The sequence below is a fragment of the Phycodurus eques genome, chromosome 7, assembly GCF_024500275.1.
Source record: "Phycodurus eques isolate BA_2022a chromosome 7, UOR_Pequ_1.1, whole genome shotgun sequence".
NCBI lineage: Eukaryota > Metazoa > Chordata > Actinopteri > Syngnathiformes > Syngnathidae > Phycodurus > Phycodurus eques.
In genome coordinates this window covers 13,254,400-13,276,482 of record NC_084531.1, presented here as the reverse complement: position 1 = coordinate 13,276,482, position 22,083 = coordinate 13,254,400, and the positions used below count along the sequence as shown (strand labels likewise).

The 22,083-nt window shown below is 40.2% G+C and overlaps 1 protein-coding gene across 3 annotated transcripts in view; it reads left to right on the top strand.

Moving 5' to 3' along the window:
- The window catches only part of LOC133405427 (protein jagged-2), a 50,103-nt gene that overhangs the window by 23,815 nt on the left and 4,205 nt on the right, over positions 1-22,083 (top strand). For all 3 annotated transcript variants that reach the window (XR_009768948.1, XM_061682348.1, XM_061682349.1), the window contains exons 4-13: positions 7,121-7,178; positions 9,718-9,966; positions 12,133-12,193; positions 12,505-12,635; positions 14,752-14,871; positions 15,770-15,883; positions 18,881-18,994; positions 21,249-21,362; positions 21,466-21,512; positions 21,607-21,783. Coding sequence is in view for 2 of the 3 variants with exons in the window: in XM_061682348.1 (XP_061538332.1) it covers positions 7,121-7,178; positions 9,718-9,966; positions 12,133-12,193; positions 12,505-12,635; positions 14,752-14,871; positions 15,770-15,883; positions 18,881-18,994; positions 21,249-21,362; positions 21,466-21,512; positions 21,607-21,783 (1,185 nt within the window). In the remaining variant the exon portion in view is untranslated. The remainder of the gene's footprint in view (positions 1-7,120; positions 7,179-9,717; positions 9,967-12,132; positions 12,194-12,504; positions 12,636-14,751; positions 14,872-15,769; positions 15,884-18,880; positions 18,995-21,248; positions 21,363-21,465; positions 21,513-21,606; positions 21,784-22,083) is intronic.

The following is a 22,083-nucleotide window of genomic DNA, read 5'->3' as shown; positions in this document are numbered from 1 at the left end:
GTAGGTAACAAACTCAAGGCCCGAGGGCCATATGCGGCCCGCCACATCGTTTTATGTGGCCCGCGAAAGCAAATCATGCTCGTCAACTTCTGTGATTTTTGCTAAAATCTGTACCCAAATTCCAAATGGTCATGATAATAAACAATAATGTTGAGATATTGCATTTTTCTGTTACCAAACCCTTCTTGTACAGTAACTTAAACAATGCTTGAACAAACGATTATCCTTGTCTTCCGATTTCAAAACTAGTTATCCCTCAATTTGTTGTGTAATGGTAATAATGTCTTGGTGATGATTAAACATTTATATGGTTTCACTGTTCTAACGGCCTTCTGAGGGAAATCATAACTACAATGCAGCCCGAGACAAAAAAGAGTTTAACACCCCTGCTTTAACCGATCACAGTGAAATTTGCTTATACAATTTATGGAAATACGTGTCTCAGTAGTGTTTGTTTCTAAGAATATTTCACTAGTAAGTGAATACATTTTCAGTTGTGTGAGAGCATTTCACTAGTGTTTCACTAGTCTATGCAAAAGTATTTACTTGTATACGGTATGTGAGTGAAAAAAAATGTCACATGTGTGTATGTGAGCATTTTCAGTAGTGTGGACGAGGTAATCCTGGAAAAAGTCCCTGACGGCAGCTCATACACAACCCTGCACTGTCTCTCACTCAAATCTGAGCTTTTGCTGGCAGAATAATAATGGCCGATACTCAATGCGCTTACCTCCGCCACTAATTTGGCATGCAGGTGAACTATGTGCTGTCCAATCTGACTCAGGCCCAGCCGCTGTCATGACAACTGTGTGTGTGTGTGTGTGTGTGTGCGTGCGTGCGTGCGTGCGTCCACCGCGTTTGCATATGTGTGCGCTCGTAATTGCCTCGGGCCTCCTCATGCACGAAGTGAGACTTGTCAGGTGCACGAATACATTAAATACACAGCTGCATATCATCATGGTCACGGGCAAGTTAGCAAATCAAATATCTTTTGCACGGTGTACATGCCCGCATGTTTAATTGTCAATTAGTCTCCTCCTTTTGCGTGCGTACGACACGCTAATGGACTGACTTCTATTCAATAGACACGCTAATATTGCAGCCCATGGAGACAACACTTGATGCTATCATTTCTTTTTCCCCTCTCCCAGTAATTTAATGCCACTGGAGCCTAAATCCAGGAATCTAATCATCGGCTGCTTAAATGAATGCAGAATGCGTAGACACGCCCCTGTTTCTCATTGTGTTGTCATAGCAGTTGATTAAAAATGAAGGAAAAAGTGGGACTTTCAGGTCAATTAAAAAGGATTTTCATTCCCCCTTCCAGTCTCGCCTTAACCAGCCTTATTTAAATTTTAGATTTTGGATTTTACATCTTTCTCTTTGTCTGTTGGTCAATCTGTCTGTCTGTCGGTCTGTCAGTCCATTGGTCCATTGCTGATCAGACTTCTTTTTAAAACCTTTTTACACCTCGTATAAGTTTTTCTATAGTGAATTTGTTCGACTACGTTATATAGTAATACTGTATTTGTATTCCTATTTATTACTATATAATATATTCAATGAGTTTATATTTATTGATTATTAAAATTGTATCATGATTGTATTATTGTGTATTTCATGTGATCAATATATACCAACATAGCTTCCTAATTATCATCAATCAAGTCCTTTTCAAGACAGCCATTTTGAGTTACCAAATACGGTTTCCATGTATTATATTTTGTCCAACATTTTATCATGTTGTCAAGATTGTTGTTATCCCACTAATTCTCCAACAATATAATCATATTATTTTAGGTCCATATCACAAGTCCTTTAATCAGTTAAAGTGTTCCATCAATGGGCTCTATTGTTAAATGATTTATTCCTTGCTGTCAAATTGTCAGATTGTGTTGCTCTAAAATGAATAATTCTGTTCAATTCTAATAGAGAGAAATACTGTATTGTGTGTGTATGTGTGTTGCGTGTAGTAGACATGCGTTGTGAAGGGAAATTCCTCTCTCAGGGTTGGGAGTTCTTCCTGTGGCAGAGCTGTGTTTGTACAGCCTGGCTTTGTCGGGATATCCTACCCTGCCCATGTCTGAGCCGCTTGCCGGGAGGGGGGGTTGAGAGGGTATGCTTCATGCTGGGAATAGTAGTACGTAGAGCAGTGGATGTCAGGTTTATTAGGAGTCTTCTCAGATCTTCATTAAACGTGAGTTTGGCCTGTTGTCAACAACCGTCTCAATGAGGGAAGTCTGCACCAGCCGTTGTAATCCTCCTCTCCTTTGGCTTCACCACAGCCTGAAGGGCCCACTTCTAACTGTCTGCTATTTGATTTGAAAATCCCTCATGTGTCTAGCCTTGATGGGCTTAGAGTCTCAGAGCAGGCCCTGATCTTTATGGGAGACAAGGCAAGAAGGTTCAAATCCAGGTCTGGACCTTTCTGTGTAGACCGGGTTCCGGACACGGAACAAAAACATGTACAATAGGGTCATTGATGACTTTAAACTTCCTGTAATTGAATCTATATTTACTATATGGTATTGTTTGGGGGACATCATAGTCCTTTTTTTTTTTTTTTTTTTTTTAGTTGTAGTTTTTGAAATTATTGTTTATTTTTGTTTCTTGGCAATTCATCCATTTATTTTATTTTATTTTTTTACAGTAAATTGATTACCATTATCAAAACAGTTTAAAAATTCCTGCATAAAAATACTGTGGTGGCTTGAGATATGAGTTGTATATGTGAATTTTCTTTCCTGTGACCATTCGTGTAACTCAAATCATCTTTCCCCACTGAAATGAATGGAAATCCTGTTAATCCATTCCAGCCTCCCAAAAAACCCAAACTACATTTTTTGTAAATATGATGGTTTTAATAGGAAACATGGTTATTGCCACTCCCAGCTGAAATTTATTGAAAGACTAATGATAAGACTAGGAGAAATACATTGTACATGTGTATTTAACTAAACCACAAAACTTTGTCTGAAAAACGTTTGCTTGCTTAATGCTAACACACAATGTAAAAGGGCGTAGACGGGCTAATGGAACTAGCATCAATTTCACAGTGATATAACCCTTTCAGCAACTGATATTTGAAAATTGTGCAGCAACATTTGCATACTGACAATATAACAATACTCAACTGCATACTGTGTATCTTCAAAAAATTCCTATTACTGCTGCTTACTGAGCTGTCCTCTTTGTGGATATCCAAATACATGTATTACACTGCCTGCTCGTGGCCAAAGTGTGCACACCAGAGGCACTGCACCGTACGTGCATGAAATCATGATGCCCAAACGGTCACATTCTTCACATTCTATTCAATTATGTTATTATTGTATGTTTTTATGAAGTACAATACTGTAGAATGCAATTTTTCTTCTTAAAAAAACATGTCACAACAACATTTGGGGCATTTCCATTCATTTCAATGTTGGAAAAATGATTTCAAATATGAGTGGTTTGAGTTACAAGAAAGAATTCAACTCGTAGGTCAAGGCACTTTTTTTTTTTTTTTTTTAACTTTTACTTGAGTAAATGAGTTGAGTCAGTACGGCTAAGGTTGTGATTCATCACTACAAGCTTAATTACTATCATGGTGGTTTTTGCTAATAATTTGAATGCACAGTTGAAGCTATCGAGATCCAAGAGTGTAGTTGTTCCCTCATTGAGTTTACGCGTGACAACCGTTTAAGCCTTGGCGGAGTTCTGCGCTAATATTAGCAGTGTTTAGCCTTGTCTGCTTGGGTCCACATCAATACACAAACACATTTTCCCACGTTGTAATTTCTCACTTTGACAACACAATGAGCGAAATGTCACTACATCAGATTTTGTTTTCATTTCTGTTGCCCGCTTCATGATCCGCGTTGCTGTTTTTGAAGATTTATTTTTCCCCCCCAATCCTCTCCCTTCTCTCCTTCGTTAATGCCCGCTTGACGTCACACAGCGGTGGCCCGCTTGTGTGTTTTGGAAAGGTGCTCAGGAAGCGCTCGCTAACCTTTTTTATTCTCTTATCGGCTCTTGTCGGGAGTCGTAGTAAGTGTGACCTCTGCGGATGATCCAAATTTAGCAAAAAAAAAAAAAAAAAAAAGTTTCACGGACGCACCTTTCCTGGACCGATGACATCATCTCAACCACGTCGCAATACCTTCTTTGCACCACTTTCTCTCTCTTTCGACATGAAACATAATCTCTAAATCACCGTAATGCTAGAGAAATCTTTATCCTCCCCATTTTATTGGTGTTTCTATACATATGTAGCAGAGGTTACGTAAAATACTGTAATGCAAACATATGCATATCGTTTCTTTATTTAATTGGACCTCGGCACCATGGTGTGCTAGTGGTTGGCACGTCTGCCTAACACTCCAGAGGTTCTGGGTTTGAATCTCAGCTACACATGCTTGCGTGGATTTTCATTGGGTTCACGCCGGCTTCCTTGTGTGAATGTTGACGCTTTCTTATCTATACATGCCCTGGGATTGGCTAGCAGCCAGTCCAGGGTGTATCTTGCCGAATGCCGGCTTAGATGGGGTCCAGCTCACCCGTGACACGAATGAGGACAAGCGCTTTAGAAAACGGAGGGGTGATGGACTCATGACAAAATGTCTTAGAATGGCATCATTTGTCAGGACTGTACTGGTTTTACCCTCGGCTATTTATTCATGGTATTCGACTCTCTTGTCTCACGGTTTTAAGATGGAAATAATGAATTTTAATGGCTGGTCTGTCTGCGAGCTTCCTGCTCTCCGTAGCCCTCAATGAACTGCTGCCCTGCACATCTCATTAGCACCAAGCCTTCCAACACTGTGTGTGTGTGTTTGCGTGTGTTTTATCTTATCGCCTGTCTTTTCTCCTTTTTGTCGTTCCCTCTAATCTTTCCACTCTCTTATATCTCCACGTGTTTGTTTCCCCTCCCTCTGACCTCTTTGTTCTCCTCATTCATCACATATCTCAACATCCTACTAGTGATTTTGTCTTTTATTTTCCCCCTCACCTACTCTTGTTTTCCTCCCTTTCACCTTGATCTCTTTCCTTACTCGTCACAGTATTTCCCTTGACCGGCTTATCTTTTCCCATACGGTTGTTTTCTCGTCCCCTTTGAAAGAGCCCCAACACAGCAAAGTAATGTAAGCGACATGCCTCACTTATTCAATGAGCGCTTTTATATTCAAAATATTTTAATGAGCCACAGAGATGACTTTTTTTTATCCAATATACATTCAAACATGTTTACTACTATGACAATAGTTTCTTAAATGTCTTCATATTTTGTGAAGCAGGAGAAGGGAAACTGCTGTAAAACAGGCCAAAATGCAGATGTCAGGGAGTGAGGCAGGGCGAGAGACTTGTCACATGCAGCACTAATCGATGTGGTTTAACCCAAGGGGAAAGCGTGGGAATAAGCCTTTTGTCTAATTTGTCGGCTAAGGCCTTCCAGAGTACTGGAGCCCAAATATAGAAAGCTGTAGAACCTTCTGACTTTTTTGTTGTTGTTTGTTTTAGCTCTCGGAATCATCAAAAGACCAGCATGTTGTAAGTATAAGGCTCTGGATGGAAAACAAGGTGCAACCAAGTCAGTAAGATAGGAAGGCACTTAGCCGTGGAAGATGTTATGACTAAGTAGCAAAAGGGAAAATAGGAGGCTTGAAGTGGGTCATGCAAATAGTTATTAATTGGGGCAAAGTGTCTTTTATATTGACGTACTACTCTTTTTGAGGAAATATGGTAGACTTTCTTCCAGTGCTCGTCATATTTACAGATCCGACTTAATAGTTTTTCGAGGTACGAGCAGTCACTCAGCCGTTTTTTTTTTTATTTGACTGTCGAGGGCAAACTTAAGATACGAGCGCAGTCTGGTGGCAGTGAACTCAACCCAACTCACATCACAATAAGCAGCACTTTGGCAAATAGTCAAAATTGTTTCCAAAATGAGGCTTCAAACTGTTTAACGCCACTCCCACTCAAGTTTAAACATAAAACTAGGAGAATTATGGTGTCTATTTAAAACTAACGCATAGCTTAGCCTTTAGTCAGCAAGCGTAATGCTAGTGCTAACACCTAATGGAAAACACACATAAAACCTTTTTAGCAACTGATATTTAAACACAAAAGGCGCAGCAACAGACTTTGACATTCAATAAAACCGTACTTACAGTCATATATTCTTTATCCTCAAAGAGAATCTGAGATGTCTCTACTGTACAGACGTCCATGTACAGTATACCCGTCTGTCTGTCTGTCTTATATTGCCACCAGGACAATGGCCATTCAATTGTTGGAAAGGGTGACCATTTTTAACATCTCTTGTAATTCTATTTCATTTTGTCATTATTGTATGTTTTTATAAAGTACATTATTATAATTACTCTTTTTCACTTCGTTGTTTTTTTGGGTGGTTAGAGCGTGACGGATGAATGGCATTTTCATTCATTTGATGGTTTGAGATGCGAGTGATTTGTGTTACGAGCGTGGTCTCCGAATAAATTAAACTCTCTCAAACCACCATTGCATGTCATAAAATTCAAAAGTTTTTTTGGAGTATGTTTATTTCTATAAAAAATTAACTAATATCAGCTCTAAACGTGTGTGTTTAACTGACCTTTTTTTTTTTTTTTTACATGTTTTTGTACGAACCCTGTAGCATCTCCCACAGCAATTTTCACCTTCCAGTCGTCATTTCGCACCTTCCACACCACAATCTGCCTCCTGCACGCCACTGTGCTCCTTCGTCTCCATCCTATCTTCCTCTCTCCACTTCTCCTTCCCCACCCTGGCTCTCACAATAACAACGTGACCATACTGAAGCGCTTTGGGGGACGACAATCACAGAATAATAACAAATGTTGGTTTGCAATATGCACGGCTGTGTGGCATAAACGTATTCATCAGAAAAGAGTGAATCTCTTATCTTTAATGTGTAATATAGCTGCGAGCTCAATGTCACCTATCGAAGGTGGGTCGCGTATCTCCGCATAAGGCTATGAATAATAATGTGTTTCTACATTTTACACATCGGAATGCTTTATCGGAATCTATACGGGGTTAACCAACAAATACACCAAGTACAAATGGAAAAAAAGAAAACCTCAAATGTTGTTTTTTGTATTTTCCCACCCTACAGAAGTCCTTCTCTTTGGTGCTGGAGGCTCAGGATGATGACAACAGCACATCACAACCAGGTACAGTACATATATTTACTGTGTTTATTCAAGCATTTCTCCTTGTGGGGGACCAGAGCTCCCTTAAGAGCTACATCAGACTGATTTTCATATAATTTTAGCTGCATTGAAGTGTATAAAGCCACATTTACACTATGTTTTGGGCGATCACGGCAGCCCCGTTTCAGATCCCTGTGGACAAAACGTGTTTGGTGGTGATACAACACAGAGGGATGGGCAAACGTGATCGGCTGTGATTGCCGTGGATGTCCGGCAAGATCTTCAAATTGTTAAAACATTTGCCACGGCAGCCACGGTGCGGAGAAATGCACCCAAGATGGAACTAAAGTGGGGCCAGTGCTCCCACAGTTGCCTTGAAAATGTAACTTAGTTACTTTACTGATTACTCTAGTTCAGAAGTAACTAAGTTGGATTACAAGTAACTTTTTAGATACTTCCAGCAGCTGCCAAGTGGCAGGAATATCACTTATCATCAGTACAAAAAAAACAAAACATTAGCTTAACCATACCCATTACTTGGTAAAAACCGTCACATAAGTTATAGAATGATGTCATCAACATGAACCAATAACTGAAATATTTGTGAAGTTGAAGCCACATTAAATGAGCGACGTAGTGCAGACTTGACATGCCAAATACAGTAAGTACCTAAACATGTAAACAAGCACACCATTCTCAAGACGCTTAACTGATTGATAGATAAGACAGACAGACTGCAGCAACCCTACATATTGTTTGAGTTTTGTGTTTTCCAATTGTGTGGGGCTTCATGAAGGCAACTGTGTGTGTGTGCGTGTGCGTGCACGCATGTACGTAAATGTGAGAGAGTGGTGGTTAGATGTTGGACTTGGGGGAAACAGACAGGACTGCACTTAATGTTGTTTTAAAAGCATGATTGCAGCCAACAGAACAGACTTGTTGGTAGCTTTTCCTGATTTCATCCCCCAACAACACACACACACACACACACACAGTGTGTAGTGATGGGTTCCACGTTCCTGTCATGCAGCCCTTTCATCCCGCCATCCTCCGCCTCCTCCTCCTCGTGGTGCCGGTGGATGTAGCGCGTGGCTTCATCCCCAAAAAGATAGCGGAGATAATAATAATGGGGTGGCTCGCGTTTACTTTCCCCCGCCGTTCTTCCCATCTCCTTGTCATTACCGTCCAGCTCCATCTGAGGGCCTGACAGCTAGCTCCCTTCTCTGCCGCTGTGCAGCCGGCCTAACGCGAGGCGTCCCGCAAGCAAGGCAGAACCGCCGTTTAATCAAAGAAGATTACTGGCTGTACCCCTCAAACTGCCCTTGACGATATATACTGAAAAGACATTAAGCACTTGGAGGACACAATGACTTTGAATAAGATAGTGCCGGTATTATTATGCAAGGTCTATTTAAATTGGGTTCAACTTTTCATCACAAGTGATTTAATAAGCAGCTCAAAGGCAAGCGGACCAATGTCAGAGCAAGCCCCACCACACTGCGTTATTGCAGAGGTGGGTCATAGCGTGCTCCATTTACTCTGTTACATGTACTTAAGTAACATTTTGCATACATTTTACTTCAGCGAATAGTATTAGTTCAAAATATTTCTTAGCTTTACTTGAATATGTTTGTTAAGAAGAAACACTACTTTTACTCCATTCCAATCAGCTAAATTCCGCTGACTACTTTACATTTTATCTAGAGCATATCAATTATTGCTCTTGCGCGAATCCAACATACTGTAACCGCTAATGACATTTAACTCCATTTCGCCAATCAAACGGAGCCAGACAGTCACATGACCACACACAATCTCGCATATGCCCCCTTATTACTGTACAGTACAAAATTATTGTTTTGTAGGTTTTTTTTTTTTTTACATGGCCTAAAACGGCTGGTACAGTACAAAGTTGTTGTCAATAAATTTATTAAAAAAACAAAAAAGCTTAAACAATATTTGAAAGTTTCAAAATTTATCATTTTATCAAATATTTATGCTGGAACTAACAGACTTTGTCAACGGCAGTTTAAGTGACAAATGGAAACTATTTTTGGACACATTGTTCAGTCGCGACAGTCCGTTTTATCCGATATCCGATGTATTGGAGTCCATCTTATCGAGGTTCTTTTGTATATCCGTACAATGATAATAATCATGCATTACACATATATAGCGCTTGTCTAGGCACTCAAAGACACTTTACAATTTCATGCATTATTTATTCTCTTTAGTCACACCTTGGTGTTAGTAAGCTACTCGTGTTGCCACACCAGCTCAAGGGCAGTCTGACAGACGCATGGCTGCCATTCTGCGCCTGCGGCCCCTCCAACCATCACAAGCATCCAACCACATTCCTTCGTAGGCAATGTGGGCTCAGTATATTGCCCAGGGACACACCGACAACATGTGCTCGGCCAGAGATACGAACAGGCAACCCCCCGGTTTCAGGGTGCCTCTGTCCCACACCCCACAATTATAATATACCCAAATATCCAATATGTACAGTATGTATCCAAAGTTTAAAGAGGTGTGTTTTCTTCTCCCTCTGCTTCCTCAGATCAGCTGATAGAGCGTGTTCTACTCTCATCCATGTTGAATCCCGGAGAGCAGTGGCAGGCGTACCGCCACCACGGCCGCTACTTCAGCCTGGAGTATCGCCTCCGCTTTCGCTGTGACTCCACCTACTTCGGGCCCTTCTGCAACAAGTTCTGCCGGGCCCGCGACGACTTCTTTGGGCACTTCAACTGCGACCCCACCGGTTCCAAGGTCTGCATAGAAGGCTGGACGGGACCCGAGTGCAAAGAAGGTTAGCTGCTACACTGCTCCACTAATAATTAATTTATTTGAATATAGCTTCGTTGGACGACTGTTTAGCACATCTACCTCACAGTTCTGAGGACCCGGGTTCAATTCCGGCCTCGCCTGTGTGGCGTTTGCATGCTCTCCCCGTGCCTGCGTGGGTTTTCTCCAGGTACTCCGGTTTCCTCTCACATCCCCAAAACATGCATGGTACTTTAATTGAAAAGTTAAAGTCTAAATTGCCAGGTGGTGTGAATGTGAGTGCAAATGGTTGGTTGTTTTTGTGCCTGCAATTGGCTGCCGACCAGTTCAGGGTCTACCCCTCCTCTAGCCCATAGATAGGTGGGATAGGCTCCAGCACCCCCCGGGACCCAAGTGAGGATAAGCGGTACGGAAAATGGATGAATGGACAAATAAACCTGTTTTTGTTTTTTTTTCCAACGGCCTCGGGACACTTATGATTGAGACCTACCTGCCTAGCAATAAGTGACCATGCGCTTCTGTGGATCTATGTTGTTGCATCTGCTAGATTGCTACAACTTTCTTTGAATAGAAATGTTAATCATGATGTGTAGCATATGAAAGATTACAGTACTTGTACAAATGTATCTGACCACCATCCAAAGTAAGGTTTATGCCGCAGCCACCCACCCGCAATAAACCACTCTTTCACCAAAATGATATTTTTAGTGCTAAAATGTTATCCATGAATTTTCAAATTCCTGAACAGAAAAAAAAGAGTTTTGATGTGTGACTGTACTTGATTCATTTTTGACTTCTCAGAGAAGCTTTTAGATTTCTGGTATGAAAAGGTGAATTCAGTTTTAAAGTTCTTATTATTGTTCAAAATTTTAAAATTTCCAGAGCTTACCGAAATTTAAACTTTACCCATTAAAGCACTTCCATGATGCCGAGTGTCTCTTTTTGCTTCTATGACAGGGGATCTAATAATAATGTTAATATTATTATTAAGCACTGTGCATCACTGTACATCAGACAGTAAGTGTAGTTTTTCTGGTATGTCGCCTACTTGAATAAATGAGTCGCCATTTTGCCTATAAAAAAACCCCAAAACACCATAACTGGAAATAACACATTTGCATTTGAATAGCTCATTCTTCACCTGTGTGTGTGTGTGACTCATCTGCTGGATATGAACTCTATGACCACCAAGCCCTTGCCTCTGTGTCGCAATGGCTCAAATGGAACGAAGGAAACCAAAGTGGAAGCCGTGGAAAAAAATGCAGATAGTTTTAGGACATCCTGCAGCCATTAGCGCGCCGCCCTTGCCTCGCCTCATCAACCTTCCTCCTCAGCAGGTTGCTGATTGGACCACGGACGTGCAGGAAGTCTGGAAAAATTAGCCCGGGTGTCACCCCCTTTAACGCATCATTGTGATGAATGGGAAGGGGTTTTGGGACTTGGTGCAACAGTTTTTTTAATGGGATTTTCCAAAATACAGGCAAGTGCGAATTTACAATTATTATAAGAGAATAAATAACGTTACGTTTTTAAAATCACAACATAGCTTTGCTAGTCTGTTTCGCTTAATGCTCACAAACAATGCAAAATGCCATATAGAGGCTAATGAATAGCATCGATGTTGTGGTGTAATAACCATAATAAGAAAAGAGTGATGCAACACTTGTAGACAGATAATATGATGATAACCAAGGCATAAATACTTTATCCTCAGCTAAGAATGACTAATATTACTGTGGCTTACTGAGGAGTGACCGTATGTCCCCGTGTATATCTGTAAATCTGTATTATTCTGCCCCCAAATCGGCAATGCGTGCACAACAGAAGGAGCAGCACAATATCCATTGAGTTAAAAAAAAAAAAAAAAAAAAATGTGGCAAAAACTGTTTCATTCTTTCATTTTATTTAGATATGTCTTTACTGTATGCTTTTGTAAAGTGCAATGTTATAGAGCCACAACAATTTAATTGCCCGATAAAGGGTTAAAAACAGCAAAAAAAATTTGCAGGTTTTTTTTGGGGAGGCTGGCACGGATTAATATCGTTCTATTCATTTCATCAGTGAGAAAAGATGAGTTGAGATACAAGTCTTATGAGCGACGAGTGTGATCACGGATGGAATTAAACTTGAATCTCATGACACCACTGTACTAGTTTTCTAGTTTCTAATGTGCGTGTGTATGTTTTTGCAGCGGTGTGCAGGCAAGGATGTCACCAGGCCCACGGCTCTTGCACCGTACCTGGGGAATGCACGTGAGTGACCTGCACTCTGTGTAATATTCTACTCACCGACAACCTGAGCTCCAATACGTGAGCTGAATCCACATTTTTTAATCCAATTAGATTGTGCGGGTGTACCTAATTTTGTGGCCAGTGATTGCAGAAATAAACCTTGTCTTCAATTTGTTTTTGTGATGCTATCATGCACTGGGTATTGGCCTTAGTTATAGGAGAATGAGCTCCTCGTCAGTCAAGGATGTTGCACTTTGGCCGAGAAGCGCGTCGCTATGCAGATTGTATCAAGAGAATGTAAAAGTGGTCCAATTCACCGATCTTCTCCTCAGGTGTCACTATGGCTGGACGGGGCCTCTGTGCGACCAGTGTGTGACGTTCCCCGGTTGTGTGTACGGGAGCTGCACTGAACCCTGGCAGTGTGTGTGCGATGTCAACTGGGGAGGTCTGCTGTGTGACAAAGGTATACACATACAAGACATCCAGTACCGAGATAGATAAAGGGATTTTGGGGGGGGATTATCCTTTTGGTTTGATTTCATTTTTCTTTTAAATATAAACCTTATGACTGTATTACAAATATATTAAAACAATAGTTATAATATTATACCTGTAGTTATATTTTTATTTGTATATATTTTAAGTGGAACTTCAAACCAGAACATGGATTACGATTGGATAACAATAGTTTTAAGGTCAAAATACAATAATGGTAGTATTTCTTTCGATATTTATTGAGCTTTTATTTAGTTTCACTGCAGTTTTACTTTTTTTTTAAAATTTTTTACAAATTAGTCTTCAAGTTGTTTCTTATTTTATTTCGTGTACTGTAGATCATCAATTCATTTTAAATGTATTAGTTTATTTTACGTTTATTTAATTTAAGTCAAATAAGAACACAGATTATAATTGGATCGCGGTGTTGTAATTTATTAAAATAATAACAAATTGTTTAGTCACAATAAAAAAAATTCATTTTGTATATATTATTTTATAATTATCTTCAGGTTTAATTTTAATAATATTATTATTATTATCATTATTATTATTATTATTATTATTAGTAGTAGTAGTGGTACTAGTTTTAGTAATAGTAGTAGTAGTACTTATATATTTTGCATTTCTACACTTTTATTATTCTACTTTGTTTGATATACTGTATTCATTAGTTGAATTTAAATTTTTACAAATTAATCTTCAGTTTTCATCTCATTTTATTTCCTGCAGTTAATTTAATCCTGGCGGCACGGTGGACGACTGGCACACACGCAAGAATGAATAAATAAAAGTAGCGAACGGCATGTCGATCATTGTAACGGAGTAAAAGTATCGATCGTTCTTCACATAAATACTCAAGTAAAAGTAAAAAGTACAGTGCATTTAAAGTACTCTGACAAGTACAGTTTATCAAAAATGTTACTTGAGTAAATGTAATGGAGTAAATGTAGCGCATTACTACCTACCTCTGCAATCTGATGAACAATGATGTGTTTTGTGTAGGTGTGGTTCTTGTCACACCCTCTCAGGAGTGTCTCTTAATGCTGATCTCGTCTATGAGATACCCCCCTGCAGAGAAAGGCTTCACCTACTCCTCCTCTCAATGTGGTGTGGGAGGGGGAATCAGGGACCCTGACCCCTCTGCCCATGGGATGCTGCATTGTGCAGAGGAAAGGTGATAGCCTTGGGTACGGCCATTGTGGGCCTGGAACTGTAGGTGGGGTCCTTATGCTAGTGAGAGAACACTGTGCAAATTGTGTGTGTAATTCTATTCACTGTATGGTTAATATTTGTTTCTTTCTGTTAACAATCGAAGGCACCGCTTTACAGTAAGGGTGACAAATGGTTTCTAGGTAGTTTAATAATAATGTTATTAATATGTTCTACATTAGGTGTTGACTCACTGTAAGTCAACACCTTAGATGGATGGATAGGTAGATGACAGCTAGATAGATGGAGGGATGATAGATGATGGCGAGCTGGATGAATAAGTATTTCTCGTATATAATACGCTCTCGAGTATAATACGCAACCCCGAAATTGACCAACAAAATCAGGATCACTATGTATAATACTCACGATCACTATGTATAATACGCACCATTGATTTGGTATTTGCTATCCATGCTCAAGACATGAAGTATTATTCGTATTTTATTTGTTGTTTCAAAGAAATATTCTGTTCCGTTGCACTGACATTCATGTCACTTCACCTCACCATGCATTTCTACTTGAGTTCTCATATTAAAAAAGAACAAAGATGGTGATCGACTCAAATTAATGCTCGATGATAAGTATAAGTATAACATTTTAATAGTACTGTTTAAAATAGTACAGTCTTGCTGCAACGGGGTGCCATGTTGGCCCTGTCCTCTGATGACTGGATGACAAAAAGGCCATTTCGGGCTGCCTTGCTCAAAGGCATGTCACAGGAAGCTAGACCATTATCCATCCAAATGGCCATGCCCTCAGGTCCTTGCACTCATGCAGAAAAACACTGGCTGGTTTGGACCACAGTTTGCCATTCTGTGAACTAAATCAAACTCACCTTTTTGTGTGTTATGTTTTCGTGTGTGTTTCAGACCTGAACTATTGTGGGACTCACCAGCCTTGTAAGAACGGTGGGACCTGCACCAACACAGAGCCCAACGAGTACCAGTGCGAGTGCCAGAAAGGTTTCAGGGGGCGCAACTGTGACATTGGTGAGTGAAACCTTAACAAGGTATTAATGTCGCAATATGTTTATTAGTGTGGTTGTGGTTTGAAGTGGTGTCGAACTGTATTAGGAGCTGTTTCTATTAGACACAGTTGACAGTAGTACCCAGTACCAGTGATTCTCCCAAAAATTTTTAAACCAAGTATCACCCAAAACATACTAAGCACCATCATCATGACTAACGTTAAAATGAGACAAAGATTTCCCAAAAAGTTTATTGAATATTATTGTAAACCACATTATGCAGTTTGAACATCAACTTTAAGCGCAGGCTTAAACATAGGAAAGTGAAAAACTGTACTCAAACAAATTGTACAGTATGTATATAAAGGTTTAAAAACAAATCTTTCTTAAAGATTGAATGCAAATGTATCATACTTAAAAGTTCACTACAACGGAACTCTACTCAGGCATTGATTCTTTCACTTATTTCTAGAGGGAGCCTCTGTACCATTAGTTGCTATTTTTCCTACATGTTTGAGAGATTTCGTTATGTCCGATGAAACCAAGGTTGAACTTTTTGGACATAATTATAATGATAAATGCAAAAACAAAACTGCTCATCACCCAAAAGAAAAAACCAAAACCAAACAACAACAACACACACCAAAAAAGAAAACAAAACACCATAGCGACAGTCAAGCACAGTGGTGGCAGATTCATGCTTCGGGGCTGGTTTTATTCAGCTGGAAATGGGGCCTTTAGACAAGGTGGAAGGAATTTGAACCATTTAAAATAGCAGTCACTGTTAGCTCAAAACCTTCAACCTTCCTGTGAGTATATTACAAAACCGCTAGGTCTAATCTGCCAGTTTATATACGACTTCCCCCCGAGGGACTAATAAAGGGCATATTCTTGGTCTGCGTCCTCCTTCCTCTCGCCAGTTGAACACGCATGTGTGCTGTCGCCGTGCGTTAACGGCGCCACCTGCGTGGAGGACTCCACGGGCTTCAGCTGTGTCTGCGCCGAAGGCTGGACGGGGAAGACCTGCGCAGACGGTGAATGGCAATAATATATACACGCACACACAATCACTAGCAGACCAATCAGAGTTTGAATGATATCAAAATGGATAAGACATTTTTTTTCTTGAGGAATTTCCTCCCACATCCCAAAAACATGCATGGTAGGTTGATTGTAGACTCTGAATTGCCCATAGGTGTGAATGTGAGTGCGAATGGTTGTCTGTTTATATCTGCCCTGCGATTGGCTGGCGACCAGTTCAGGGTGTACCCCGCCTCTCGCCCGAAGATAGATGGGATAAGCTCCAGCACGCCCGCGACCCTTGTGAGGCACAATGGATGGATGGATTTGCTCTATGAGTAAATGGATTTATGAGCCTCGACATGGAATGAATTAAACCCGTAAGTCATGGGCCGACTGCATTAGGAAGAGCTCGCGGCATGATGAAATGAACTAGCCCTACTGTGCTGCTCTGTCTACTTTGTGGCTACTTCAGTTATCATTTGCATAATTACCTTTAAGTGCAAATGATGAGAGGTCCATATAAATGTAAATAGACACAGCCACATCATTTTTACAACAAAGATATGTTTGGGTGCTCTTTGCTGCACGTTCCCTTCACACCTCATGAACTCCATGTCTGCACTGTGAAGCGAGAATAAAGGTCAGCTGTGCTTTGATGAAGTAACAAGCGAGCTGTCACGCATGTCTATATGCGTCATTTAAGTGTGTGTGTGTGTGTGTGTGTGTGTGTGTGTGTGTGTGGCTGCAGACCAGTTTGGACCACACGAGTTATTGTACGTCAGATCTGAGACTGTAAACAAGCAACGTTCTACATCCCTGATGTTCCTCGCCATCAGGATTTGCCGGCGTGTATACACAACAACAATATGTATATATATTTTTTGTATTATTATGAGAAGAGCGAGACAAGCGGATGAACAAAGAGATCGTTTAGTTTTGCTTTTGTGTGTTGGTTGAGTGGCCGCATCACAGCTTGGACGTGGTTTCTATGTACAAACAATATTAATGAAAGTCTTTTGTGTTTGTTTGGAATTGTCTGTTTAGTTGCGCGAGCGGTGGCTGGCTTATTATTGTGTGTGGTTGGAGTCAGGTTCATGTCCGGAGAAAACGGTTGTCGGGTTACGTAAATGGAAAAAGGTTATGAGGGCTACAGGAAGGCTTTTATTAGACAGCTATTTATGAGAACCAGAACTTTAACGCATTCATTTTGATGCTTTCATTACAGAGAAAATGAAGTTCTATTTCTGGACTCCAGGAGACACTGAACTTGTCTCGGTGCTCTGGCCAGAGACGTGTTTAGTCATTCAAGTCACATCCAATCATGAGTCCCTCCACATCCGTCCACATGCAAAGATTTTGAAGTGAATTCAGAGATTTGTTATATGATAAATGATGCATTATACTGTGAGTACGCGTCATGCAGAGAAATACCGAAAAGCAAGGAGATGTAATTGATAAGAACATTATTCAACATTTATATAATTTAGTACTGTGATAACTCAGTTGAGTAAAAGGGTCCATAACTCGCTTAATTTTCCTCTCAGCACACCAACAAGTTTGTTTTGCTAGTCTCTTCCTGGATCATGCACCATCTGCACTTGCGCAGGAAGAAGTTGGAATAGTCCATTGCATGAGAAGGACGGGGAGCACTCGAAACAATCATGCTAGAAAAAGCATTTTGATGTGTTTTAAGCGTGTAAATTAAGACTAAAACAATCAAAATACCCTGTTGAGAATTATAGACATTTTTACAACATATTTCTTGACATGATGAAATTGGCGCGCTTTAGTGGCGAATATGACCCATGCAATGCGCCAGCCCTCATACCGTTTTTCGTTCGATCTCTCCATCACGTTGCTGCCGGCGTTTCGCTGTCTCCTCTTAATCCTCCTCGTGCTGCGGTGAAATGAAAGCATTTTTGCGGCACATGGACACATCGCCAAACACAAACACCCGACCCCCAGCCCTGTCAACAACTTCACAGCGCAATCTAGTAAGTGCGGTTCATAAGAAGCTAACGTTTTATCTCACTTAAAGCGAAGACACATTGAAATTCTATTGCCTCACTGGTGGGTGCAGCATTTCATCACCAAGCTGCCAAATTAGACTTCTGGAAAGCTGAAAACATCCCACTTCTTGCATGGCCAGCATACTCGCCAGACATGTGACCCATTGAACATGTGCGGTGGATGGATTATCTCAACAATATTTGAGAGAAATGGGCCTTTGTGTATGTTTAAAAAAAAAAAAAAAAAAAAAGTCTTAAATGTTTGAGTTCAGCTCATGAATATGGGAGCAAGAAGAAGTGTTGTGTTTTTGTTCACTATAGTAGAAATTGAATTAAACCAAAAACTACATAATCAATTTAAAATGATTAAATGTTGGTGCAGATCCAGATTAAGGAGCAGATCAATTTAGTGACACTTTTAACTGTTAAATAGTCTCCTTGAATCGGGGCTGAGTAGGGCAGTGACCCACCATGTCCACCAGAAAAAAAGCTTGCTGTGTTGAAGTTGGCTGATACGTTGTAATACCCATTACTGCCAACTACAGGATAGGAGTGGAAGAGTGTTGCCCAATATGTCTTTTTTTTAAATTGTTAATCAAACTAGACGGCCATTGGAGTTTTTCTATGTTTTCCTTTGTTGATTCATGTTTGAGATGATTGAAACAAGACATTTTACCCCCTGTCACATCTCCCATCATCTCCGTCTTTTACTTAAACACGATTGCTCCTCCTCCCACTGTGGGAGATGAGAGGTGGCAGCATTGCGTGTGCAGCAGTTGATTGCATTTATCGCTGTTTGCACACAAACCACAGCAGCAGAAAATATTTAAAGCCTGTGAAGCGTCCGCATACCAGTACTGCATGGTTCAGATCACGCGTCCACATGGTGGTATTGCACATACAGTATAACGCATGCACACACACGCACACAAAATATGTCTTTGATGTACACATTCCCATGTCGTAGGCCAGTAGTTCATGTCCATCTTCTCTTCGCAGTGGTGAGGCAGTGCGACCGAAGCCCCTGCGGACGAGGAGCGACCTGTCAAGAGGCTCCGGGAGGTTACCGATGCCTTTGCCCGTCTGGATGGAGTGGCAGAACCTGCCAGCTGGGTCAGTGGGTCAACATTAAACCCTTTGTGGGCAAGAAGCCATGTTTGCAATGCTTTATGCTGGGGCAGTCAAGATGCGTGATTACCCTCAGCCTGTCAATGCAGTAAGATATACTGTGTGTGTGTGTGTGTGTGTATATATATATATATATATATATATATATATATATATATATATATATATATATATGTATATATATGTATATATATATATGTATATATGTATATATATATATATATATATATATATGTATATATATATATATATATATACATATGTGTATATGTATAAATATGTATATATGTATATATATATATATATATATATATATATGTGTGTATATATATATATATATATATACATATATATATATATATATACATGTATATATATATATTTATATATATGTATACACGTATATATATATATATATATATATATATATATATATGTGTGTATATACGTATATATACACGTCATAGCCATAATTACTGTATGTTTGCTGAGTTTAAAATTGAAGTTCTAACAAACTTCAGATGAACTCGTGCCTGTGTTGAGAACAACCCTCATTAATGAGCCTCAGAGCGTCCTCACATTCATTTTGACATGGAGCATCCTTTTCAAAATTTTTCATTTATAGCTGCTAATTACAAGTTAAATTAGACCTGTACTGCTCATAGCCAGTAAAGCAGCATTTCAATGAGGGGAATATGATCAAGTGTTCCCCTATGAGGTTAGCTGTTCATTTTCAAGCCACAAACATCATCCACCCTTCAGGGCTGAATTGTAGCAGTGTATTACATTCATTCATACTGACGAGCATGTTCCTCCAGGGCTTCATGTGTTGGATTGTTGTCAGGGAGGGGATACTGTGTCCAATCATACCACACACACACACACATTGTATACACTCACATCGCTGCCTGAGGATTGTAATGTTAAAACAAAATCCATATTTCAATGTGATGGACCATCCTACTCGACTCTGTTAAAGTGAAACATAACTCTGACACTTGATAATCCCACTCACTATGTAATACACACACATACTGCACACAGTGCTTTCAAAGACAAGTGATAAACAACCTGAGCTCATACTGTCGGTGGACTAGGGGCGTTTTTGTATGATTAAAACTGGTGAGGCTTTTACCACTGAGAAAGTTTCGTACCCTCTTACTTTCTGATGTGTTTTTTAAAAATCAATTATAATTGTTTTGTTGTTGGGCAACACTGTGGCCGATTGCAGTGTTTTGCCTTTATTGTGCCAATGCACAAATTTTACAATAGGAAAAATCTCATGCATTGCCAAGATATCGGATCGTACTCGGTATCGGCAGATTCCCAAAATCAACTGACTCAATTCGGATGCAAAAAATGTGATCGGGACATCACTACTTTAGACCTTATTGGCTTCTCCTGGCTGATGTATGTGGTCATCTACCGATTCAGTTCCTGTTTTTTTGGACATGCGCGCTTGCCGTGTATTTTCTCTGTAGACACTTATTAATTTACCTGCTAATTTGCTGTTCATAGCTGATTATACGCTGCTGTTGTGTGGTTCCACCCACTTCTGTTAAAAATGTAACGTACCACCTAAGAAATTAATCTGCTATGTCACTACTGTAAATTTCACGTTAGCTTAGCGGTTTGCGTGACTTTTCCGTCTTCTCCTGTTCTTTCTTCTTGCTCTGTGTGTCGCATGATTAACTACTCCTCGTCCTCCTTTAGTAATAATGATACTTGTCAGTCAAGTGTAGCTTATTTGCCACCATGGAGGCAAGGATTAGTGATTTAGAGCAGCAGCTACGCAGAGTGGAGGGACCGTGTTTAGCAGCACAGGCTAGCCAGCCACAGCACGTAGCTGCTGTGTAGCAATTAGCCAAGTGCCTAGCAGTCCGCCGGTAGCTCTCGAGCAGCCGCGACAGCAGGGAGGATGGGTTACTGTTCGACATAGACACACGTACGGCTGCCAGCTCCTCCAACTCCGACAAGCGCTATACAAAAAAAAATGGATGAATGGATGTTTTGTTGTTGTTGCTTGGATTCTTTTTCCTGGTCACGTCACGCACTGTTGCAAGGCATAATTCATGAGGCGCAATTATCAGAGTCAGACACACACACACATGAAATGACCACAATTATTATTATATAATATTATTATATAAAAAATGCAAGGATACAACATGCATTGGTGGATTGTTTTGTGTCGTCATGCAAAAATGATGATAACTGATTTACTCTTTTCTCCCTTTAGACACCGATGAGTGTGAAATTAACATATGCCTGCACGCCCGCTCTTGCCGCAACCTGATTGGTGGATACCTGTGTGACTGTCTTCCTGGATGGGCAGGGCCAAATTGTGACATCAGTGAGTGTGACATTTATCAGTTTCACAGCGACACGCCTGCCTTTTCTTTCACGCATTTAAAAAAATATATTTATAACATGATTTTTTTTTTTTCAAATATTAGGGAACAGCAGCTGCCAGGGCTTATGCCTCAATGGTGGACATTGTGAGGTGAGTCCATATATTTATTGGCACAATTAAATGGCACAATTAAATTTATGTCCATAGACTCAACACTAAAAGCACTTTAAACTGCCCCATGTAGGACCAGATGTCAGGATCCAGATGTTTGTGCCCACCTGGCTTCTCTGGGAAATACTGCCAAATCCACCCCGGCCCTTGCGCCAGCGCCCCCTGTCTGCACGGAGGGCGGTGTGCGGAGAAGGGTGAAAGCACCGCTGCCTGCGACTGCCCTTTGGGATATTCTGGAATCTTCTGTGAGGTTGGTAGAGCATTGGAGCTGGTTAGATAGAACGTAAGATTCTGAGATTAATGGAAATGGAAATGTATGTTTGGTTTGTTTTTTTGGCCTGGTACCAAATGATCCCTAACTAGCTAGTCAGGGAGCAAAGGTTAGACAAATAAAGCTTTGTAAAATGCAATATATATATCAATGCAAATGGAAATAAATGCAATATACATTATGAGTAAGAATGAGTTGCATAAGACAAATAATTATGTAACATTGATAGTATCAATACCACCACAAATAGTCATACAGTAATCAAAAATGGTTTCTACC